General features: G+C 37.1%; 1 protein-coding gene across 2 annotated transcripts in view; it reads left to right on the top strand.

The window, feature by feature from the left end:
- CCDC18 (coiled-coil domain containing 18) overlaps positions 1-26244 on the top strand; it is a 112085-nt gene that overhangs the window by 43564 nt on the left and 42277 nt on the right. For both annotated transcript variants that reach the window (XM_047785280.1, XM_047785281.1), the window contains 8 exons: positions 1321-1455; positions 1626-1703; positions 7415-7531; positions 11344-11511; positions 14743-14885; positions 17754-17917; positions 18191-18404; positions 25635-25734. In XM_047785280.1, the coding sequence (XP_047641236.1) occupies positions 1321-1455; positions 1626-1703; positions 7415-7531; positions 11344-11511; positions 14743-14885; positions 17754-17917; positions 18191-18404; positions 25635-25734 (1119 nt within the window). The remainder of the gene's footprint in view (positions 1-1320; positions 1456-1625; positions 1704-7414; positions 7532-11343; positions 11512-14742; positions 14886-17753; positions 17918-18190; positions 18405-25634; positions 25735-26244) is intronic.

Below are 26244 nucleotides of genomic sequence, written 5' to 3'. Positions count from 1 at the left end.
TAAAAGATTCTTGAGTGGACTGTTCTTTTTTTCTTTTGAATATATCAGCCCACTGTCTTCTGATTCTCAAAGTTCCTGATGAGAAATCTGTATGCAATCTTAGTGAGTTCTGTGATAATTTTCTTATCTCTTAACTGCTTTCAAGATTCTCTGTCATTGTCTTCGGACAGTTTGATTATAATGTGTCTCATTGTGGGTCTCTTTGAGTTCAGCCTATTTGGATTTTTTTTTTTTTTTTTTTTGAGATTCATGGATGTTTATAGTATATTGGATGTTTTTCTTTAAATTTGAGACATTTTCAATCATTTCTTCAGATATTCTCTCTTTCCCTTTTTCTCTCTTCCTCCTTCTGGAGCTCTCAGGGTATGCATGTTGGTGTCTAACAGGTCCCTTATGTTCTGTTCACTTCAGTTTTTTTTCTTGCTGTTTCTCTAATTTCTGATGTGTTATTTTCTTTTAAATGTTTTCATTTCACAGTTCCTTAGATTTAATATTTTCTTGTTAACCTGTTGCTGCTATATTTTGTTAATATGTATTATATATCACATATGTATGATTATTATACATGTGTATATAATATGCACATATATACATACAAGCATATCAGTTTATTCATATCTTGTCTTTGCAGAAGTTTTTTGGGTGTTTGATAATACCAATCAATTAGTGGCGAAGTTGTAGGGAGTGAGACTTTCATACATTTCTAGTGAAAGTATTAGTTTTGATGCACTTTAAAGAGAAATACCTAATGAAATTGGAAATGTGCATATCCTATCAGTAAGTCCACTTCTAGGTGGTATGTTCTAAAGAAACTCTAATATATGTACTTAAAGAGATACATACAAAGGATATTATTGTACCATTATTGTAATAGTGAAAAAGCAGAATATCTAACTCTTCCCTAGTGGAAGAGTAAACAAACTATAGGTTGTTGTTACAGTGGAACGCTATCTTGTCATAAAAATATGAACTAGATCCACATGGGGACACATGGATAACTACTTAAAACAATACTAAGTAAAATATCAAGTTGCTGAAACTTGCAGAAGTGTTGATATTATATGTTAATTTTCAAAACAAGTTTAGATTACATATTGTTCATGGATCTATATTATGTAGTTAAAAGCATAAAAAAGCGTGTAAGAAAGCAACACATCAGAGAATGATACAGACCAATTTCAACATAGTATTGGTGAGAGAGGAGAGGGATAAGACATGGGCATGTGATTTTATTTCTTCTCTAAAAGGAGGGAAGCTGAAGGAAATTTGGTAAATGCAGTAATCTGTGTAATTCAGCAGTATTCTTGTTTTTATGTTTAGCTTGAATCTCAACTGGAGAAAAAAGAAGAACAATTTAAAGAACAAGAAAAGACCATGTCCATGTTGCAGCAAGATATAATATGTAAACAACATCATCTTGAATCACTAGACAGACTCTTGACGGAAAGCAAAGGGGTAAAATCATCATTATAAAAATGCTGTTTAAAAGCTGACCAATCTTTTAAGCTTATGTTTCTTTAACATACCTTAATTCTAATTAAATCAATTGTTTAACAACCCTATTACTAATGCTAAAATATTTATGTACATATGTATATTTTTGCTGCCAATCTATATGTTTTTAGGAAATGGAAAAGGAAAATATGAAGAAAGATGAAGCTTTGAAAGCATTACAGAACCAAGTATCTGAAGAAACAATCAAGGCTAGTATGCTAATACTTAAAAAAAAATTTTTTTTTTCTTGATGGAGACATACCTGTGGCTTTTTTTAGATTTCTCTATGAATCATAAAATCATTTACCTAAAAATAAAGTGCTAAAAATTTTACCTGATTCAATGAACTTAGTGTCTTTAAGTAGTATATTTTTTCAGTGTAAATTATGATTTTAATTATTTGATAGTTAATAATCTAGTCTGTTGATTATCTAACCTCTTTTCTTTTTGCCTTAAAAAGGATTTATTTTTCAGTAAAAACCATAGCTACTTACTAACATTGCCAGTAAAAACTAAACAAAGGAAGTGAAGAGAGATGAAACTACAAACAGTATGGTTTGCTTCTTTTTACCAGTTTTGCTATATGATTAGTGAGGGGACAAATCCAGAATTTCTGGGCAAAATACAGTTCTGCGGCTAATATATCCTTATGTTTAAAAGCATGGACTTTTGGAGCTAAACTGACTTGAGTTTCAGTTCTGGTTTCGGAGTGCTTACTGACTGTAACTTGGCTAGGTTATTTAAACTCTCTGAACTTTAATTTCTTCATTGTAAAATGGGGATAATAATGCCCTAGAAAAGGTGGGTTTGAGGATTAAATGAAATGAGGTACATAAAATGCTTGGCACATACTAAGTTACTCTCAGAGTTTATTAAGTAATTATATATATTCAGTATTTTCTCCTTTGCATTTTTAGTGTTAAAAATAGTTTCAAACATCCTCTGACCTTCATTCTGTCATATAGGAATTAAATATAAAGGATATTTTAAAAAGTCAATGTTACTTACTTTTTGCCTAGTACTCTGATTTTTTAGTCACTATTTTTAAATTAAATTATAGTTGATTTACAGTGTTATGCCAACCTCTGACACACACACACACACACACACACACACACACACACACACGTTCCCTTTCTCATATTATCTTCCATCATGGTCTATCCCAAGGGACCAGACATACTGCCCTGTGCTATACAGTAGGACCTTGTTGAGTACTCTGTTCTCAATCTATTTTGTGACTATAAATAACCATGTAAACTTAATTGTGTTTATCTATAACTTTCCCATAGTATTCTCTAAAATCTTTAACATTTAGTGCCACATCGGTTCATTTTCTCATGTAAAAATGACTTCTAAGGTTATTAATATTTAAAAAATCATTACTATACAAAGGTTTGTAGGCATGAAGTTATTTCATTAAATAAAATCCATATGCCACTTAACTGCTGCTTTTCATTAAATTACCTAACACATTTAGCCAGTCATCTGGTAAGTTATTTATGTATGTTAATAACCAGATATGAACAGAAGGAAATCAGCTAAAGAATGAATTATAATGTTGGGTTTTATTCCCTTACATTTAATAGATGTGTTTTATTGGGAAAAAAGCCAAAATGAGGAAGAACTATAGAAACAAAGTTCCTGTGACTCAAGCTATACCAAACGCTTTTAACATATCAGATATTTGTAACAACAAAATAGAAGTTTGAAATCTAATTCTTTTTTCGTGATTGTGTCATTACCAGCTTTCTTTTCTGACTTGTGGCCATGACCCTCTACATGCCTCAGTTTGTTCTTTACATAAAAAACTATGAATTTTATTTATTTATTTATTGTTTGTTTGTTTGCTTGCTTTTTAGGGCCACACCTGTGGCATATGGAGGTTCCCAGGCTAAGGATCAAATTGGAACTGTAGCTGCCAGCCTACACCACAGCCACAGCAGCTTGGGATTTGAGCTGTGTCTGTGAATTACACCACAGCTCATGGCAACGCCAGATCCCCAACTCATCAAGCAAGGCGAGGGATTGAACCACATCCTCATGATCCTAGTAGGGTTCATTAACTGCTGAGCCACGAAGGGAATTATTGAGTTTTCTGTCGGTAGGAAAGTTACAAGGATCAGTTTAAAGTTATACCACTTATAAAATATGATTAATGAGAGCTGGAAGATGGGTAGGAAAATTCTGAACAGGTAACCAAAAAAACAATAAACTAAAGCAATTACCTGCTATTAAATACAAAATCAAGAAGGTGCTTATTAGATTTAGAGATTTTATTTATTTTGTTTTGTTTTGCTTTTATTTTCCACTCTAAATTTTATTATTATTTTTCTCCCAAAGAAAGTCGTAAATGGGAAATCAATAAACAGAAAAGACTTAGCTTTTGTTGAAAATAGGTAACCTAGAGCCCTACCTGGTTATGCCCAGAATATGCCCATGAGGAGGCTCTTTGGTTCAGCAGAGCAGTGTCTGTGTTTTGATTATATTCATTTGTGTGTGTGTGTACGTGTGTATATATTTGTAAAAAATTTGTATATAGCGAATACATGTTTATTTGTATGAGATTCAGACTCTCAAGCTTTTTGTTCAGATAAATACAACAAAGTAGTAGATATTTGGGGTTTTATTAATTATTTATTAGTTTTAGGAGTTCCTGTCGTGGCGCAGCAGAAATGAATCCAACTAGGAACCGTGAGGTTGTGGGTTCGGTCCCTGGCCTCACTCAGTGGGTTAAGGATCCAACGTTGCCAGGAGCTGTGGTGTAGGTCACAGATGCGGCTCAGATCCCGCGTTGCTGTGGCTGTGGTATAGCTGGCAGCTGTAGCTCCAGTTAGACCCCTAGCCTGGGAACCTCCGTATGCCATGAGTACAACCCTAAAAAGACCCAAAAAAAAAATTTATTAATTTTAATTAATTTATTTTTAATTAAATTTTACTTTGAAAGATTTCACACCTACAGAAAACTGAAAGAATGGTGCAGAGAACATCTGTGTACCTTTCACTGTCTGTAAATTCAGATCCAGGTCGTACTCATTTTGTCACTCTCTGCACACACATGCACGTGCCCTCTCGTGTGTGCACCACTCAGTCACACCCCCACTCACACATTTCCTTGATCCAGTCTACCTGCAGGAAGGTTGCAGATGTCATAATACTTTACACCCTTAACACTTAAACTTGCATCTCCTATGAACAGAAACTTTCTCCTACCTGATTATACCATCTGTATGCACCAGAGAAAGTCAACATTAATTCAGTAACATCATTCAATACACTGTCCATACTGAAATTTTCAATTTAAAAATGTTCTTGATAATCTTGCCACTCAAAGCATGGTCTATGGATTAGTAGCATCAACATCCCCTGGGAGCTTGTTTGACTTGCAGAATATACAAATCTTCTGCTGTGCCTCTGACCTCCTGAACAGAGCCGAAACGCAGGTAAAGCGTTAGAGGTGCCTCAGGGGACCTTTACTTCCAGGGTTGTACAGGCGAAGGGTGGGCACTTGGCCTGATCCTGAGAGGGAGTAACTCCCTAAATTTTGAGCCCCAGATACTCCTTTGCCTTACCGTAGACCCAGAAATCTGTATTTCACTGGAGTGTCCATGTGGTTTGTATACACACTAAAACCTTGAGAAACACTACTTTAGCTTGTTGCTTTTCTTTCCCCAGTTGAGGATTCAATCATGTCACATTTTACATTTGGCTTTTTAGATTCCCCTAAACTCACTGTCTCCTATTTTTTTTTTTTTCTTTCCCTTTTTATGGCCACACCTGCAGCATATGGAAGTTCCCAGGTTAGGGGTCGAATCAGAGCTGCAGATGCAGGCTTACCATACAGCCTCAGCAACACCAGTTCTGAGCCTCATCTGCACCCTTTGCCACAGCTTGCGGCAGTGCTGGATCCTTAACCCACTGAGCCAGGGATTCAGCCCACATCCTTGCAGACGCTACGTTGGTTCTTAACCCACTGAGCCACAATACAAACTCCCATTGTCTCCTATTCTTCATGAAACTAAATCTTTGGAAAAGTCTCGGCACCCATACACACACATACCGCAAACGTAAACCCACTCAGTAGATTATACTGTGTTCTTTCCACTGCTTCATATCCAGAAGCACATGATGTCATACCACACCGTTACTGGCATTGCCAATCTTGACCTCTTATTCATGGTTGTTACTGCCAGAACTCACCATTTTAAGGGCACAGTTTTTTCCTTTATTGTGAATAAGCAATGTGTGAGGTGGTTCTTTTGAGGCCATGTTGAAAGTCCTCTTCCTCAACAAACTTATAACCAGTGGTTTTAACATCTAGTGATGAATCTTGCCTGAGTGAATTTTCATGTTGTTAATTTTTATCAGGTGTAATATTCTGACAGTCATAGATTTTATCTTTCTTTGTGTGGAAGATGATACAACTGCCAATGCTCATTATGATGCTTAAGAAAGAAAAGTTGAAAATATTTATACGTTTCAGAAAACAATTAAAAAATTATTGTTATTATGGCAACAGTTTATTAACAATGATAATTATTCAATATTACAAACTTTTAAACTGTTAGTGGTTATGTTCAGAGGCTATAGGGACAGTCTTTGAAAACTGTATCTTAAAGATTCTCCTTTTAGAAATAAGAGTTGCAAAGATAATTTCATGATGTAGAACAGTATCTGCAAGAGGTATCATTTTTCTTTTTCTCCTCATTTTCTTGAAATTTCTTTCACGCTTTCCGCACCAAACACCTCACATCACCACTAGAACACTATTAGCACTGAGGAGAAAAAAACAAAACAAAACAAAAAAAACACACTCCTGAGAAGTTCAGAATTACCATAAAGAAAAGAACAAGAAACTTATTAATAGACGGGATGTAGAGCATGTAAGCACTTTAAAAAAAAATTGTTCTTTGCTCATTTGTTCTTTAATGTTAAGGTACCATGAGGCATTTGCAGCTCTGTGAATATTTGAACCAAATTACATCGCTGCCTTTCAGAAAATGTTTTCACTGATTCAAAGCAAAAGCAACCTTTATCCTTCCTAAGTTTTTTTTTTTCCCCTAGCTGACCAAAACGTTTCATTTTCTTAGTAACTTCAGCATGTTCAGAATATTCACACTATAGCATTGTTAGCACAATACATGACTTTGTTATTTTTCTGATCAAAGGAACTTAAGGAATAGGTTTAAATACTACTTTTTAGGTCAATATTTTAGGGTGTCTGGCCTGCAGGTCCTTGACAATTGACCCCAGTCTATCTTGCCAATCTCATCTCCCTAGTACCTCTCTCTTAACAAATTCGTGCTTTTGGTACCCTAAGCTCCTGCCAACTTCTTACCATTCTTTTCATACTACCTAGTCTCTGAATATACTTCCTCTTTCCTAGAATGCCCTTCTTCACTAGTTCATGTCCTATTTATTCTTTAGGACTCCAGAATCTGGCTTCCTCTTTGATTTCCTAGTTTGCAATAGTAATTAGTTTTTTATTTTTTAAAAACCTTTTGTCTTCTTGGGCCCACACCTATGGTATATGGAAGTTCCCAGTCTAGGGGTTGAATCAGAGCTGTAGCCGCTGGCCTATGCCACAGCCACAGCAACCCCAGATCCGAGCCTTGTCTGTGCCCTACACTACAGCTCACGGCAATGCCGGATCCTTAACCCACTGAGCAAGGCCAGGAATTGAACCTGTGACCTCATGGATGCTAGTTAGATTCCTTTCCACTGAGCCACGACGGGAATCCCCTAATTAGTTTTTTAAATAAATCTCTTCTTTAATAGCATTTTATATTCTAAGTTGGACTGTATAGTTGCTGTTTAAAGCCATGAGGTAACATTGAGATTACTCTGTAAAATATTGAGCATATAATAAGCATTCATTAATATATGTTGATTTTCCTTTTTTTGCTTTTTTCCTGCTTAGGTCAGACAGCTAGATTCAGCATTGGAAATTTGTAAGGAAGAACTAGCTTTACATTTGAACCAATTGGAAGGAAATAAAGAAAAGTTTGAAAAACAGCTAAAGAAGAAATCTGAAGAGGTAAATTAACATTTCCTTTAAATATAGTATATTTTTCAAGTGATTTTTTTCAGATATTTTCAAGATACTTTAAAAGTATGTTTGTATATAGTTGATATAAAAAAATTTCCAGGCGTTCCCGTTGTAACACAGCAGAAACAAATCCGATTGGGAACCATGAGGTTGAGGGTTTGCTCCCTGGCCTCGCGCAGTGGGTTGAGGATCCGGTGTTGCCGTGAGCTGTGGTGTGGGTCGCAGATGTGGCTCGGATCTGCGGTTGCTGTGGCTGTGGCATAGGCCAGTGGCTACAGCTCTGCTTCAACCCCCTAGACTGGGAACTTCCGTATACCGTGGGTGTGGGCCTAAGAAGACAAAAAGACAAAACAAATTTCCAGTAAAATCTAAATTTGAATTTTATATTCTTTAAGAAACAAATATTATATGACATATAAAATATAAAATATGATACTTTAAGATTCTAATTATTTTTAGGGAATCAGGAAATTAAATTATTGATCGCAGAGTAATTTTTTTTTTTTTTTTTTTGGCTTTTTAGGGCTGTACCTGGGGCATGTGGATGTTCTCAGGCTAGGGGTCAGAGCTGTAGCTGCTGGCTTACACCACAGCCACAGCAACACCAGATCTGAGCCACATCTGCAACATACACCACAGCTCATGGCAATGCCAGATCCTTAACCCACTGAGCAGGGCCAGGGAGCAAACCCACATCCTCATGGGTACTAGTTGGATTCATTTTTGATGAGCCACGACAAGAACTCCCAGTTCAGAATTTTTAACTGAAATTATTATGCTGGTGGGGCTGGATTACTGAAATTCATTTTTAAATTGACCTTATGTGGTATGGCTTTCTTAGTGTTTTGGTTAGGCCTTATCTTTTTCTAATGTTTTTTCTTATTTTAATACTTTGTCCATTTTTTTCTTTGATAGGAAAGTAAGTATAAGACATCCATGAAAGGAAAAGAATAGTATTTAAATTTATCTTGTAGGCAAGTAAGTTCTACATAAAATAAATTTCTGCAGAGATGTAATCTGCAGTTTTCTCAGGAGCTAGTGGAAAAACAAAATAGATGTTACTGACACATATTTGCACTAAATAAATTATTTTCATTCAGACAAAATTAAGTAAAACAGATTGGCATTAAAAAGTATTATGATAGTAATAATACTGGAAATTGGTCGGGAGTTCCTGCTATGGTGTTGTCTCTGAGGCAGCACGGATTTGATCCACACATCCAGCAATGCCGTAGCTGCCGCATAGGTCGCAGCTGCGACTCAGATTTGATCCCTGGCCTGGGGACTTCCATATTCCATGGATATACCCAAAAAAGGAAAAAAAAAAAAGAGAAATTAGTTAGTTGCCTGTTATATCTAAGATTTTCTGAGTTTACAGTGTCATCATATAATGAAGAAGTTTGAAATTTAAGTGCTTCTTATAATAAACAAAGAATATTTGGCCCTTAAGACTTTCATAATGCTGCTAAATGTTTAGCTGCTGGATAATCAGAAAAAAGGACCAAATCAGGATTCTCCTTCACTATTTCTTAGGAGTTTAAAATTACTTTCTTCTGGAGTGATATTTATTAGAAAGATAGTTTGCTTTAAGGGATGGGTTTGTTTTCCTTCATTTTCAAAATGGCTATTAAATAAGCAAAAATAAGAAACTTTTTAAAGATTTACCTACAATTTACTCTCTAATACTAATACTCTCTAAAACTTGTCACTTTTCTATTTGCCTGAATGTTTTTCATGATTATATTAATGAAATGTGGTTCTTTTTTAAAATTAACTTTATTTTGTAGGATTTTATATTTGCTATTATCTTTTGAATTATGATTTTAAATGGTTGCATCTTTTAAAATCAGATTTTTTTTTTCTTTGCTTTTTAGGGCCGCACCTGCAGCATATGGAGGTTTCCAAGCCAGGGGTCTAATCGAAGCTACAGCTGCTAGCCTGTGCCAGAGCCACAGCAATGCCAGATCTGAGCCACATTCACAGCCTACACCACAGCTCACAGCAACGCCAGATCCTCAACCCACTGATCGAGGCCAGGTATCGAACCTGCAACCTCATGGTTCCTAGTCGGATTCATTTCCACTGCACCACGACGGAAACTCCTAAAATCGGATTTATATGTCATAATTTAGTAAACCTTCCCCTTACTTTTAGCAGCAGGCCAAGAATGTTAAATATATTAAAAAAAGGAGTTCCTGTTGTGACTCTGCAGTAACTAATCAGACTAATGTCCATGAGGATGCATGTTTGATCCCTGGCCCCACTCAGTGCATTAAGGATCTGTCATTGCTGCAAGCTGCAGTGTAGGTTGTAGACTGGGCTCAGACCTGGCATTGCTGTGGCTATAGCTATGGCATAGGCCAGCAGTTGCAGCTCCAGTTAAATCCCTAGACTGGGAACTTCCATATGCCTTGGATGCAGCCCTAGAAAGACAGGGGGAAAAAAGAAATATATATAATAAATTTTGCTGTATTCTTTATACAGTTTTAAAATTGTACAGCTTTAAGGATTTGGATTGCTTTGACAAACAGCATTTTTTTTTCCTTCTTTAATAGGTTCTCCAAGATAAGTTTAAAGGTATCATTTAAAACAATTTTGGGGACCAGAATATTCAAGTCCTAAATATTTGGAATGAATGAGTGTAATTACTTAGTTGATATTATTACTCTTTCTTTTTAATTTTTAATTTCTTGCTTTTTTTTTTTTTTAGGTCTGCACCCACAGCATATGGAGGTTCCCAGGCTAGGGGTCTAATTGGAGCTATAGCTGCCGGCCTATGCCACAGCTTCAGCAAAGCCAGATCCAAGCCAGGTCTGTGACCTACACCACAGCTCATGGCAATGCTGGATCCTTAACCCACTGAGTGAGGCCAGGGATCAAACCCGAAACCTCATTGTTCCTACTTGGATTTGTTTCCGCTGTGCCATGACGGGAACTCCTTCTTTTTTTTTTTTTTTTCTTTTTTGCCACCCTGAGGCATATGAAGCTCACAGGCCATAGATCAGATCTGAGCCACAGTTGCAACTTATGCTGCATCTGCAGGAACTCCAGATTCTTAACCCACTGTGCCAGGCTAGGGCCCAAACCTTCATCCCAGTGCTCTAGAGATTCCGCTGATCCAGTTATGCTATATCAGGAACTCCATTATTATTACTCTTTTAAGTGTTTTTTGGAGCATAAATGTTTAAGAGTGCCTTGCTGGGATATTATTTTACAAACAAGGGCAATAATAGCAACAATAATAATATACTAAATAGCACCTAATATTTATGCCGTGTTTTCATGGCTATAACTTATCATCAATAAGAGGAAAAGATGGAGTGTGAAGAAATCCATGGCTTGCTGTGTTCTCTCTCTTGTTCTGGAGAAGTCACACAGAATATGTTCCTTTCTGTAGCAGTGAAATGTGACCACATGTGTGCAGTACTTCTGCCCAGGGAAGCCTGCTTATGACTGGGAGTTCAAGGTTTTTGATTGGGGGTGGTCTTATGGGGACACCTGTAAGTATCAAAATTCCAAACTCTTGGAAGGAAGGTATGATTCAGTGCCCTAGCCAGGGAAAACAATCTCAACATTTAGGGAATGTTTCAAAAGCCACATTCCCAGACATCACCTGAGAGCCAGGCTTACTTACAAGCCCATCAGAAATATGAGCCCAGCCCTTCCACATAATAAATTATAGCTGTGAATACAGTTGTCCCACATGGCAAGTAAGGATAATTATCTCTACAGTGAGGTAGACAGCATTGACATTTTGTTGCATTTTATTTAAAATATGTCACAATGTATATATTTGTTAGATATATTGTTTACAGAAAGAGCTGAAGATTAAAAATCACAGTCTTCAAGAGACTGCTGAGCAAAATGTTGTTCTGCAGCATAGTCTTCAACAGCAGCAGCAGATGTTACAACAAGAGACAATTAGAAACGGAGAGCTAGAAGACCTTCAAACTAAACTTGAAAAACAGGTATATGTTATTGGTTTCATGAAATATAAATTTTTTAAATTGGTAATACTGTTTTTGCTAGTTATATAAATTGTTATTTAACCTCAGAGATAACCACATTTAAGAAAGAATCTAAACTAACATTGTAAAATGGGTAAAGTTTTATTTCTGTGTCGTGTGACCATGGAATACCATGGGCACATTTTGTTGCTCTGTAGAACTTAATTATGATTTTGTCTTCTTTATTTAATTTCTCTTTTCTTTTTGGACCTGGATATAATACCTATCTGAATCATAGCCCTCAATTTCTTTTTGGATCAGGACATGCATGATAACCCTTAAAGAAATGCCAAGCAATGCACTAAAAGAAAAATCCCAAAAGAAACTACTGATTTTCAAAAATAAATTATTACTCTAAAGAAAGAGGAAATTTTATGCTAGAATCTAATCTTTTCTCTTTCATCCATTACCAAATTACTCTTACAGATATTTAACATTTTTTCTTCTATTTTTCTCTTATCAAATTTTATAGAAAAGTATAAACTAGAAAATGATAGTTCCCTGTAATCCACTACACCTCATCTTTTCGTCACTTGATGCCTTTTTAATTTATGTGTTCTAAATTCATCTTGGGCCTCTCTAGTGGAACTAAAGGATCTCTTCTCTGTACATGCAAACATATCAGGCAGGTATTCTATATTTTCTTTTTCAAAGACATCTGTCCTTGGAGTTCCCATTATGTCTCAGTGGAAATGAATCTGACCAGCATCCATGAAGACACAGGTTTGATCCCTGACTTCGCTGGTGGGTTAAGGATACGGCATTGCTGTGAGCTTGGTGTAGGTTGCAGACACGGCTCAGATCCTGCATTGCTGTGGTTGTGGTTAGGCCAGTGGCTACAGCTCTGATTCGACCCCAATCAGAGGGAACCTCCGTATGCTGTGGGTGCAGCCCTAAAAAGACAGAAAAAAAAAGACATCTGTCCTGTGGCTCTCTTCTGTTCAAGTCTAGACCTGCTCTTTGCTGTGCTTGATCTACAGCTTCATCTTGGATTCTTTCTCTCACCTGTGTTTGATTCCCACTTTCTAAATCCTTTGTCATTGACTTTGGTTTCTGTAGTATTGGTTATAATTCTTACTCTTTCTAAAATTGTTTTCATTTCTGCAGTGGTTTTATGGTTTTCTTCTGGGTTTTTTTTTTTCCTTAAGTTTGTTCATTTGTGTTTTTCATTTGGTGAGTTTATTTCTTTATGATCTTTGTTTTAAGAGATTTTTCTCTTTTCTCTAATTTCTTTGAGGGTCTAAAGTTTATGTCTAAAAATTACTTCAGTATTTGGAACAAATTTTCCAGTATGTATTTTTTCTACTTTTTATTCATGTTCCGCTCGCACAGTTTCCATGTTGGATTCATTCATATTAGAGTCTTTCTGCTTGTGAATATGCCATTTATACACTGCAGACTGCAGACTGGGTTTCCACGGTTCCCTTCCCTTTTTGCCTGGGTACTATTGTCATTTTATACTTGGAACTTGAGGCGAGGATGTCGATTTTAATGATTTATAATCTGTACTTAGTTCCTCAGTGAGAAGCTTTAGAAGAGCAGGGAAGATATTTAAGTCATTAGTCAGATACTAACTTTGAGATCACGGCCATGTAAATGTTCATTGAAAACATGGAGTGGCTGAGGTTAACTATGGAGAGAATATGGAATGAGGGGTGAGATGACTGACTTTGACAGAGTTCTGAAGGATGCAGCACATGGAAGTCAAAGTAAGTGTTTCATGAAATAAGGGATGATGATCCGAGTCACGGGATACTGCAGTGAGTGTCAAGCAAATCGAGGGCTGAGCATAGAATTAGCAGCAGGGAAGTGGTTGGTGACATAGTGTAGTTTCTGTAGAGTGGCCAGATTGCTGTGGGTTGAGGAATGAATGAGAAGTGAGAAAAATGATACAAGCATAGAAAAATATGAGAAGTTAAGCTATGAAGAGGAGGGAAGAAAGGAGATAGTAGTTGGAGGGAGGTAGAGGTATGAAGCAAAGCTTTTTATGATAGGAAGGTCTTGAACATGTTTTAATGCTGATATGAAGAAACCAGAAGAAAGAGAAATTGAAGGTAATAGCAGAGAATAGAGGTATTCAGCAATATGAAGTTCCTGAGAAAGTTGAACACCTAGAACACCTGTGAAGCAATTTGACTTACAAAGGAGGAAGAATACCTCCTTCAATGTAGTAAAACAGAAAGAAGAATGAATAGGAGCAAATGCAAGTTTCAGTGTTTGAGGGCAGGTGGGAATTGAGGAATCCTTCACTGAATCAGCCAATTTGTGAAGAAGGAAAGCAACATAGTTTGACAAGAGTAGAAAGAAGATTTCAGGAGTTCCCGTCATGGCGCCGTGGTTAACGAATCCGACTAGGAACCATGAGGTTGCAGGTTCGATCCCTGCCCTTGCTCAGTGGGTTAAAGGATCCGGCATTGCCATGAGCTGTGGTGTAGGTTGCAGACGCGGCTCGGATCCCACGTTGCTGTGACTCTGGTGTAGGCCGGTGGCTCCAGCTCCGATAAGACCCCTAGCCTGGGAACCTCCATATGCCGCGGAAGCGGCCCAAGAAATGGCAAAAAAGACAAAAAAAAAAAAGAAAAAAGAAAAAAAAAGAAAGAAGATTTCAAACGAGGATAATGAAAAGAGGAACATTTACATTATTTGGCACAGTTCTTATAAGTCCTATTTTAGTGCTATGATATGGTCATGTCTATAAATTTGCATATGAATGGAATATCCTTATTATTAAAAGTTAAGTTTGGAGTTTCCATCATGGCTCAGCGGTTGGCAAGTCTGACTAGCATCCCTGAGGACGAAGGTTTGATCCATGGCCTTGCTCAGTGGGTAAAGGATCCGGCATTGCCATGAACTGTGGTGTAGGGTGCAGATGTGGCTTGGGTCCAGTGTTGCTGTGGCTGTGGTGTAGGCCAGCAGCTACAGCTCCAATTTGACCCCTAGCCTGGGAACCTCCATGTGCCGCAGGTGTGGCCCTTAAAAAGCACACACACACAAATAAATAAAATAAAATAAAATAAAAAATAAAAGTTAAGTTTGCTTTTGTATTTCCACAATGTTGCTTCTTGGTCTATACTTTTTGCAGTGACATCTTGAAACTGAGTGTAGGCTAGGCTACAATTATATAAATATTTTTCTTCTGAAGAATGTTGAGCTGTGTCTACTTAAAGTACTTACTGACAATTGCTTTATAAGGTATCAAAACTGGAACAAGAGCTTCAGAAACAAAGGGAAAGTTCAACTGAAAAACTGAGAAAAATGGAGGAGAAATGTGAAGCAGCCACATATGAAGCAGATTTAAAAAGGCAAAAAGTTATTGAACTTACTGGTACTGCCAGGTAAAATGAATGTTATTTTCTATTTGTCTTCCTGCTTCAACATCAGTAGTATTTGAATTTCAATATCAGCAAATGTTCAGCGAAGCATTTGCGTGAGGAAATTTCTCCCCAGTTTGTGTTTCTATATCCCTCATTATGCCTTTTTGTACTATAGTTTAGTATCCTTTGCCCTCCGACTATAATTGTAAGTTCCTTAAGGTCAGGATAATATATGGTTCATTTTACACAAATTCCCAACAATTAACATAGTTTCTTATATGACATAGTCACTGAGCAACTGTTGCATTGTGAATAATAAAATTGGCAGGAAAAGATGAAATATACGATATTTTCGTGGGTTCTAAATGTTTATGGGAAGGAGTAACTTAATAGAAGAAAACAGTGGTTCTCAGCATTGACTGAACATTACAATCACCCTAAACGAGTTCACGTTGTAATGCAGAGGAAGCAAATCCAACTAGCATCTATGAGATGCGGGTTTGACCCCGGGCCCTACACAAGGATCTAGTGTTGCCATAAGCTGTGTTATAGGTCATAGACGCAGCTTGGATCCTGCGTTGCTGTGGCTGTGGTGTAGGCCAGAGGCTGTAGCTCCGATTCAGCCCCTAGCCTGAGACTTCCATATGCTGCAGGTGTGGCCCTAAAAAGCAAAAAAAATAAAATCATCTGAGGAACTTTAAAAAATACTGATGGCTATGTCCCACCTCTAAAGATCCTGACTTGACATGGCTAGGTTGGGCCTAGACATCAATAGATCAAGAAAGGGAACTGTGAGCTGAAAGTTATACCTAGCTTCCCCAGACCTCTTCTGTTTTGTAGACAAGAGTTGACATAATAATATACTCTTAATTAGCCCACCATTCAGCCAGCAGGAATCAAGAGTTAACTTAGGCGTTTGAGCTTAAAGCACAGCATCCTCAGACTCCCTCTGCCCCTCTGACAGGAGTGCAGGCCTTTGTGCTCGAAGGAGCAGCTTGCTTCCTTGGATGTCCCCACCTCTCTCAGTGGGGTCAAGAGGATACCCTGTGTTTATGGCTAAGACCAAAGTTCCTCATACCTTCTTTCTTCCAATGACAGTTGTCTGTCCACTAACACAGCTTCACCACCGGTGTGTACCTTAATTCCACAAAAACTCATCCCATTATAACTTTATCCTTTCTTGTGCCAGACACCACATGAAACATCCAATTTACAGGCGTTAGATTTACCTTCATATCATACCGAGTCCCAAAAAATCTCCTCATGTATTTTCTTTCCTTCTCCCTCCCCCCGCCCCCGGTCTGGGCTTCTGAAAGATTTTCACTGTGTCCTTAGGAATTCACAGTCCTTCCTGTGCGAGGTCCTTTATATTCTTTTCTCTTGCTCTAACAGAAATCTTACTCCCCTCTGAGGACATTGCTTCTTCCCCTGCAGCCCTCTAAAGTAAACACTTTTCCCCACAGCTCTTGTCCCGCGGGGCTGAGATGTGGAATTGCGTAGCGTACACTGTAAATCTCGGGTCGTCAAATCACAGCGTCCATTATTGCTGACGCCTGCAGGCTACCTGACTTCCTGCTTCTCTCTCCAACACGACACCTGCCATTACTCTTGGAGACTTGAGTGTACATCTATCTAGCTGATCCTCAGCCACTCGCTCACTTGATTTATCCTAGATCTTACCATTTCCCTTTTCTCCAGTATTTCAACATAATCTGAATACTATGCTTCTACTCGCTCACTTGATTTATCCTAGATCTTACCATTTCCCTTTTCTCCAGTATTTCAACATAATCTGAATACTATGCTTCTACTCCTACTCTTTCCCTTTAATACTCCAAATTCAGCAATTCTTAGATCAAACTAGGACCTCTAATCAATCAGTTTCACCACTGTCTTGTTCCCTCATGCCCTTTTCCCCTCTCTTTACCTAGCTTCAATTCTGGTTAGTCATTAAAATCACTTACTTGCACATACCCACAACTCCCTTACATCTCTCTTACTTTTGTGGTACACAGAAGCAAAAATCCAACTCAAACTAATTCACGGTTGCATTTTTACAGAGACTGGAGAAAAACATAACCACATTTACTTTGATCAATCTTACTTTAAATCCATAACTTAAAAAACTTTAGGCATTTTCTTAATGCTGGCTCACAATCACAATATTACTCATTCTTTTACACTTTTGCCTTTTATTTCAAAACTAGTAATCCCTCCCCAATCCTTGCTGTCACTAATGATCTTGCTTTCTGTTTCACTAAGAAAATTGAAATAATTGTTTCTTTTCTCACTCCCACTCTTTGACTTATAGGTAAAAACTCTTTTATTCATTATGGCTAATAGACACATTCAATGGTAAAAATAAGTTCTAATTATGAGTAGGAAGCTTATGAACTAGATGAATAAATTTCATAAAAAGATATATCCTAGTTCCAAGATCTTCTCTCCATGAAGCAGAGCTTTTCTGTTTCCTCTGTTCCAACTATTGCTTCTTTCACTTTTGAAACTACAGTTTATAAAATGGTTATTAGAGTTAAAAAAGGCATTAGAGTTAAAATATATCTGTTATGTATCTCCTTGGTGGATCTGTTTTACAATTAATATATCTTCAGTTAGAACTAATTCATTGAGCACCTGCAGTGTGCCAGGCAGTATACTAGGCAAACACACCATATGGTTGTATTTAGTGGTAGGTAATTGGTGCAGGATGGCAGTCTTGCAGTTGGATCATTTTTAACAGTATAATATCGGTGATTAGGATTCTTATTAGACATTTTGCTGATATTTATCCTTGTATAACTTATAGATGTTCAGTCAGATAAGTCAGTTGATTCTGAGTTTCCAATTTATTACTTATTACTTGTTTTATTATTTTTTATTTTTAATTAGGCAAGTAAAACTTGAGATGGATCAGTATAAAGAAGAGCTGTCTAAAATGGAAAAAGAAATAATGCACCTAAAACGAGATGGAGAAAATAAAGCAATGCATCTCTCTCAGTTAGACATGGTATTAGAACAGACTAAGACAGAACTAGATAAGAAAACAAATGCTGGTAAGCAACAGGTTAGCTGAGCTTAGCTGCCTGCATATATATATTTTTTAAAGTGGAATAAGGTGAGAATTTGAAATGAGGGGGGAGGGACAATCAGTGGTATTTTACCTCTTATAGATGAATAAAATTGAATATTCTTAATTATAATTATTTACAAAGTTCTGAGTAACAATAGTTTATATATAGTTAAGTGTTATGCTCTGCTTTTACACAACATTGTAAATCAACTATATTTCAATAAAATTTTAAAACGTTATTCTCTGCTTTTTACAGTGAAAGAGTTAGAAAAGTTACAGCACCACACTGAAACCGAGTTAACAGAAGCCTTGCAGAAACGGGAAGCACTAGAGACTGAACTACAAAATGCTCATGGAGAGTTAAAAAGTACTTTAAGGCAACTCCAGGAATTAAGAGATGTTCTACAGAAGGCTCAATTATCATTAGAGGAAAAATACACCACTATAAAGGATCTCACAGCTGAACTTAGGTGAGTTAAATACTAAGAAGTAATGGCTGGGGAGTTCCTCTCGTGGCTCAGTGGTTAACAAATCCGACTAGGAACCATAAAGTTTCGGGTTCGATCCCTGGCCTCTCTCAGTGGGTTAAGGCATTGCCGTGAGCTGTGGTGTAGGTTGCAGACGTGGCTCAGATCCCGTGTTGCTGTTGCTCTGGCGTAGGCCGGTGGCTACAGCTCCCATTCGACCCCTAGCCTGGGAACCTCCATATGCCTCGGGAATAGCCCTAGAAAAGGAAAAAAAAAAAAAAGAAAGAAAGAAAGAAAGAATGGTGTATGGCCTGTTTCTTCATACCCTTCACATTACCTCAGAGGGCCCTTCCCTGACCACCTATTCCAAAGCAGCCTCCCTGTCACTATCTCATCACTGTATTTAATGCTCTAACTTAGCACTTTATGTTGGGATATTTTTCTTGTCAAATTGTTTATTATGTATAGTCATCTTCTCTCCTGGACCTATTAGAATGTAAGCTCCATGTGATAAAGGACATCTATCCTATTGACTGTTAAATCTACAGTACCTAGAACCTTGACATATAGGAAACATCCAGTAAATATTTGCTAAATGATTAAGTGAATGAGTGGATAAAAGAAGTAAAAACAAAATCTTAAAATTCCAGGTAGCAGGTGAGTTTTGGAAGCTCAGCTATTCACATAGAGTTATCTTTAGAATTCATTTTATATTACTTTTAAAATTTTAGTTTATTTAGCCTTGTATTATCTCTTCAGATTTTTAGGAGAATAGCACACAGCTCATTAAAGAAGTTCAGAATTTGCTTTTTTTTTATATATAATTTTTTAAATTTTCCCACTGTACAGCAAGGGGGTCAGGTTATCCTTACATGTATACATTACAATTACATTTTTTTCCCCCACCCTTTCTTCTGTTGCAACATGAGTATCTAGACAAAGTTCCCAATGCTATTCAGCAGGATCTCCTTGTATATCTATTCTAAGTTGTGTCTGATAAGCCCAAGCTCCCGATCCCTCCCACTCCCTCCCTCTCCCATCAGGCAGCCACAAGTCTCTTCTCCAAGTCCATGATTTTCTTTTCTGAGGAGATGTTCATTTGTGCTGGATATTAGATTCCAGTTATAAGTGATATCATATGGTATTTGTCTTTGTCTTTCTGGCTCATTTCACTCAGGATGAGAGTCTCTAGTTCCATCCATGTTGCTGCAAATGGCATGATGTCATTCTTTTTTATGGCTGAGTAGTATTCCATTGTGTACATATACCACCTCTTCCGAATCCAATCATCTGTCGATGGACATTTGGGTTGTTTCCATGTCCTGGCTATTGTGAATAGTGCTGCAGTGAACATGCGGGTACACGCGTCTCTTTTGTTGTTGTTGTCGTTGTTGTTGTTGTTGTTGTTGTTGTTGTGGCTATTTCTTGGGCCGCTCCCTCGGCATATGGAGGTTCCCAGGCTAGGGGTTGAATCAGAGCTGTAGCCACCGGCCTACGCCAGAGCCACAGCAACGCGGGATCCGAGCCGCGTCTGCAACCTACACCACAGCTCACGGCAACGCTGGATCGTTAACCCACTGAGCAAGGGCAGGGACCGAACCCGCAACCTCATGGTTCCTAGTCGGATTCGTTAACCACTGCGCCACGACGGGAACTCCAACGCGTCTCTTTTAAGTAGAGTTTTGTCCGGATAGATGCCCAAAAGTGGGATTGCGGGGTCATATGGAAGTTCTATGTATAGATTTCTAAGGTATCTCCAAACTGTTCTCCATAGTGGCTGTACCAGTTTACATTCCCACCAACAGTGCAGGAGGGTTCCCTTTTCTCCACAGCCCCTCCAGCACTTGTTATTTGTGGATTTATTAATGATGGCCATTCTGACTGGTGTGAGGTGGTATCTCATGGTAGTTTTGATTTGCATTTCTCTTATAATCAGCGATGTTGAGCATTTTTTCATGTGTTTGCTGGCCATCTGTATATCTTCTTTGGAGAAATGTCTATTCAGGTCTTTTGCCCATTTTTCCATTGATTGATTGGTTTTTTGCTGTTGGGTTGTATAAGTTGTTTATATATTCTAGAGATTAAGCCCTTGTCAGTTGCATCATTTGAAACTGTTTTCTCCCATTCTGTAAGTTGTCTTTTTGTTTTCTTTTGGGTTTCCTTTGCTGTGCAAAAGCTTTTCAGTTTGATGAGGTCCCATGGGTTTATTTTTGCTCTAATTTCGATTGCTTTGGGAGACTGACCTGAGAAAATATTCATGATGTTGATGTCAGAGAGTGTTTTGCCTATGTTTTCTTCTAGGAGTTTGATGGTGTCCTATCGTATATTTAAGTCTTTCAGCCATTTGGAGTTTATTTTTGTGCCTGGTGTGAGGGTGTGTTCTAGTTTCATTGCTTTGCATGCAGCTGTCCAGGTTTCCCAGCAATGCTTGCTGAATAGACTTTCTTTTTCCCATTTTATGTTCTTGCCTCCCTTGTCAAAGATTAATTGACCATAGGTGTCAGGGTTTATTTCCGGTCTGTCTGTCTGTTTTGATACCAGTACCACACTCTTTTGATGACTGTGGCTTTGTAGTATTTCTTGAAATCTGGGAGAGTGATGCCTCCTGCTTGGTTTTTGTTTCTCAGGATTGCTTTGGCGATTCTGGGTCTTTTGTTGTTCCATATAAATGTTTGGATTGTTTGTTCTAGTTCTGTGAAAAATGTCCTGGGTAATTTGATAGGGATTGCATTGAATCTGTAGATTGCTTTGGGTAGTATGGCCATTTTTACAATATTGATTTTCCCAATCCAGGAACATGGAATATCTTTCCATTTCTTTACATCTTCTTTGATTTCTTTGATTAAAGTTTTATAGTTCTTGGCATATAGGTCCTTTACCTCCTTGGTCAGGTATATTCCGAGGTATTTGACTTTGTGAGGTGCAATTTTAAAAGGTATCATATTTTTGTATTCCTTTTCTAATATTTCATTGCTGGTATACAGAAATGCAACTGACTTCTGAATGTTAATCTTATATCCTGCTACTTTGCTGAATTTATGAATCAGTTCAAGTAGTTTTGGGGTTGAGTCCTTAGGGTTTTCTATGTATAGTATCATGTCATCTGCATACAGTGACAGTTTTATCTCTTCTCTTCCTATATGGATGCCTTTTATTTCTTTGGTTTGTCTAATTGCTGTGGCTAGGACTTCCAAAACTATGTTGAAGAGCAGTGGTAAGAGTGGGCATCCCTGTCTTGTTCCAGATGTGAGTGAGAAGGCTTTCAGTTTTTCCCCATTGAGTATTATATTTGCTGTGGGTTTATCATAAATGGCTTTGATTATGTTCAGGAATGTTCCCTCTATACCCACTTTGGCAAGGATCTTGATCATGAATGGATGTTGGACTTTGTCAAATGCTTTTTCTGCGTCTATTGAGATGATCATATGATTTTTGACTTTTTTTTTGTTAATGTGGTGTATGATGCTGATTGATTTGTGTATGTTGAACCATCCTTGTGAACCTGGGATGAACCCTGCCTGGTCATGGTGTATAATTTTTTTGGTATGTTGTTGGATTCGGTTGGCTAAGATTTTGTTGAGAATTTTTGCATCTATATTCATCAATGATATTGGGCGATAGTTTTCTTTTTTGGTGGTATCTCTGTCTGGTTTTGGAATGAGGGTGATGGTGGCATCATAGAATGTCTTTGGGAGTATTCCTTCTTCTTCAACCTTTTGAAAGAGTTTAAGGAGGATGGGCACCAATTCCTCTTTATATGTTTGATAAAATTCACCTGTGAAGCCATCTGGTCCTGGACTTTTATTTGTAGGGAGTGATTTTATGACCTCTTCAATTTCATTTCTAGTGATCGGTCTGTTCAGTTGGTCTGTTTCTATTTGATTAAGTTTTGGCAGGCTGTAAGATTCTAGAAAATTGTCCATTTCTTCCAGATTGTCAAACTTGTTGCCATATAGTTGTTCATAGTATTCTCTTATGTTTTTTTTGTATTTCTGCTGTATCCGTTGTGATTTCTCCTTTTTCATTTATAATTTTGGTTATTTGGGTTCTTTCTCGCCTCTTTTTAGTGAGTCTGGCCAGGGGGTTGTCAATTTTGTTCACCTTTTCAAAGAACCAGCTCTTGGTTTTATTAATTTTCTCTATTGTTTTTTGAGTCTCTATTTTATTGGTTTCTTCTTTGATCTTTATAATTTCCTTCCTTCTGCTGACTTTAGGCCTTTTTTGTTCTTCTTTTTCTAATTCATTTAGGTGGAGGGTTAAGTTGACAATTTGGGATCTTTCTTCTTTTTTGAGAAAGGCCTGTATTGCTATAAATTTCCCTCTGAGCACTACTTTCGCAGCATCCCATAGATTTTGAGAGGTTGTGTCTTCATTATCATTTGTTTCAAGGTAGTTTTTAATTTCCTTCTTGATTTCCTCATTGACCCATTGGTTTTTTAGTAGCATGTTGTTTAGTCTCCATGTAGTAGGTTTTTTCTCTTTCCTTTTCCCATGGTTGGTTTCTAATTTCATGGCATTGTGGTCAGAGACGATACTTGAGATAATTTCTATGCTCCTAAATTTATTGAGATTAGCTTTGTGTCCCAATATGTGGTCGATTCTTGAGAATGTTCCATGAGCATTTGAGAAGAATGTGTATTCTGCTTTTTTTGGATGTAGTGTCCTGAAGATATCAATGAAGTCTAATTTTTCTATTGTTTCCTTTAGGATCTCTGTTGCTTTATTGGTTTTCTGTCTAGAGGATCTGTCCATTGATGTGAGGGGGGTATTAAGGTCTCCTACTATGATTGTATTCTCATCAATATCTCCCTTTATGTCTGTTAGTATTTGTTGTATGTATCTGGGTGCTCCTATATTTGGGGCATGTATGTTGACGATAGTAACATCCTCTCCTTTGATGGATCCCTTAATCATTAAGTAGTGTCCTTTGTCTTTCTTTATGTCTTTTGTTTTAAAGTCTATTTTGTCTGATATGAGCGTTGCGACTCCTGCTTTTCTGTCATGTCTATTGGCGTGAAATATTTTTCCCCACCCTTTCACTTTCAATCTATATGTATCTTTTGTCGTAAGGTGAGTTTCTTGTAGGCAGCATATTGAAGGTTTTTGCCTTTTTATCCACTCAGCCACTCTGTGTCTTTTGATTGGGGCATTCAGTCCATTGACATTTAAGGTGATAATTGATAGATGATTATTTATTGCCATTTGAACCTCGTGTTCCAGTTGATTCTATGGTTCTCCATTCTCCCTTTCTTTTTTTTTTTTGGTTGGATGGTCTCCTGTTATTATCTGCTTGAGTGTATTTTTTTTTTCATTTTTTGCAAATGCAATATTTGGTTTTGGCTTGTGGTTGCCCTGTTTTTTAAGTATGCTAACCCCTTCCCATAATTGTGTGTTTTAGCCTGATGGTCCTGTAAGTTCAAATACTTCATTACTATATTAAAATTAAGAAGAGAAACATACAAACAAACAAAAAGGGTTATTTATTTCCTAACATCCCTTGCCCACATTTTATGGTTTTGATGACTCTTTTTATTTTTTTCTTTTTAATTTTATTTTGTTTGAGGCCTGTTCATGATTAAATCTGTATGCTGGCTTATTTGAGTGACTGCTCTCTAATTGCGGTTTCCTCAGTCCTAGTTCTTCCTCTTCTTTTTTTTTTTCTTTTCTTTTTTCTTTTTTTCTTCCCTTTCCTTCCTTTCTTTTTGGTTTAGAGAAGCCCTTTCAATATTTCCTTTAACCTGGGTTTTGTGTTGCTGTATTCTTTAAGTTTTTGTTTGCTGGAAAAAATTTTTATTTCCCCTTCTATTTTAAATGATATTCTTGCTGGATAGAGTATTCTAGGTTGCATATTTTTTCCTTTTAGCACTTTAAATATCTCTTGCCATTCCCTCCTGGCCTGTAGTGTTTCTGTAGAGAAATCAACTGATATTCTTATGGGGGTTCCCTTGTAGGTAATATTCTGTTTTTCTCTTGCTGCCTTTAGGATCCTCTCTTTATCACTGACTTTTGCCATTTTTATTATGATGTGTCTTGGTGTGGGTCTGTTTGGGTTCAGTTTGTTTGGGGCCCTCTGTGCTTCTTGTATCTTGAACCCAGTATCCTTTAGATTTGGGAAGTTTCCATCAATAATTTCTTCAAATATATTTTCCATCCCCTTATCTTTTTCTACTCCTTCTGGAATTCCTATTATGTGTAGATTGGCCCGCTTTATATTATCCCATAAGAATTTGCTTTTTAAAATCACGTTTACTATATTGCTTCATATTTAGGCTGGAAAATCATATGAAGATTTTCAGGATCAACAACATTTTCATCCTTTGTCATATCACAGCTTAGAGTTCAAAATTAAAATTCTCTGATCCCCAGGCTTCAGAGTGGTATAAATCTTAAAATTGTGTCATATTGCTTTTATTATATGTAACTATGAAAAATTAGTGTTTTAGGAAGGTTAGAATTTATAAAGAACACATTTAAAATATTTATATGTTAGACTTCAGTACTTCACTGAATGTAAGGTGTCATTTTGAGTAAAATTCCTGTAAAAAATACATTGGTTATTTACCAAGCTGTGAATATCAGGGACACCAACCATGAGATAAATGCTTAGTTCAGCTATAATAAACTTGCAGCTGTTGCCAATAAAAGATTTTCGAACATTCCTTTGACCTATAGATGAAAAAGTACAGATATGTTTTTAAAATTCTTATACTGGTTCTGTCTTACTCCCTGGGAGTGCTTTTAATTAGCTTAAATTGTCTACAGTAGTAGAATCTGAGTTACCTTTTGTCTTGTTAAAACAGTCTTGTTTAAACAGTCTTTTAAAGTAATAGTGTTGGAGTTCCCATCGTGGGGTTGTGGAAATGAATCTGACTAGCATCCATGAAGACATAAGGTTTGATCGCTCAGTGGGTTAAGGATCTGGCATTGCCATGAGCTGTGGTGTAGGCCGGCAGCTGTAGCTCTGATTCGACCCCTAGCCTGGCAACTTTCATATGCCGTGGGTGCAGCCCTAAAAAAGCAAAAACAAAAAAAAATAATAAAAATAAAGTAATAGTGTTGATATCAGTTAATTTCTTTACGTTATTCCTTTAATTTGACCTCTCAATCTGAAATAATTGCATATATCCTACTACTTTTAATTTACAGGAAAGGTAACCCTATTTATTTAACTTTTTAAAAATTATAATATTCCTACTCACTTCCTTTGGTCTTTTTCACTTTGATAAATTGCAGGGAATGCAAGATGGAAAACGAAGATAAAAAACAAGAACTCCTTGAAATGGATCAGGCACTTAAGGAGAGAAATTGGGAGCTAAAGCAACGAGCAGCTCAAGTTAGTTTTCTTGACTATATTTTAATGCAATTTTCTGTTAAAATACAATCATGCAAGGTTTCAGAGTTCATCTCTTTTTGGTAAAATGGACATTTTTATAGCTCTTCTTTCTGCACACATTAATATTTTTTAAATTAGAGATAAATCATCTCTATCTTGCAGATTTGAGGGAATGAAGGTTAGCTTAGTATCTGAAACTTTTTATCTCATTACTATATATCAGAAGAAAATGGAATTAAAGGAGTTCCTTGCTCAACCAGTGTTTGTTGGAGGAACAGAAATATTCAGAAGGCATTATTTAGCAGCATCTTTTTAAAAGGACTTTATGTTTTAGAGCAGTTTTAGATTCACAGCAAAACTGAGCAGAAGGTACAGAGATTTCCCATCTACTCCCTGCCCCTGACAAATGCACAGCCTCCCCCATTATGAACGTTTCCCACCAGAGTGGTACATTTGTTAAAACTGGTGAATCTACCTTGGCCCATCATAATCACCTAAAGTCCATAATTT

This window comes from Phacochoerus africanus, chromosome 6 (assembly GCF_016906955.1).
Source record: "Phacochoerus africanus isolate WHEZ1 chromosome 6, ROS_Pafr_v1, whole genome shotgun sequence".
NCBI classification, from domain to species: domain Eukaryota; kingdom Metazoa; phylum Chordata; class Mammalia; order Artiodactyla; family Suidae; genus Phacochoerus; species Phacochoerus africanus.
The sequence above is the reverse complement of the archived record's forward strand: the minus strand, read 5'-3'. Positions and strand labels throughout refer to the sequence as shown.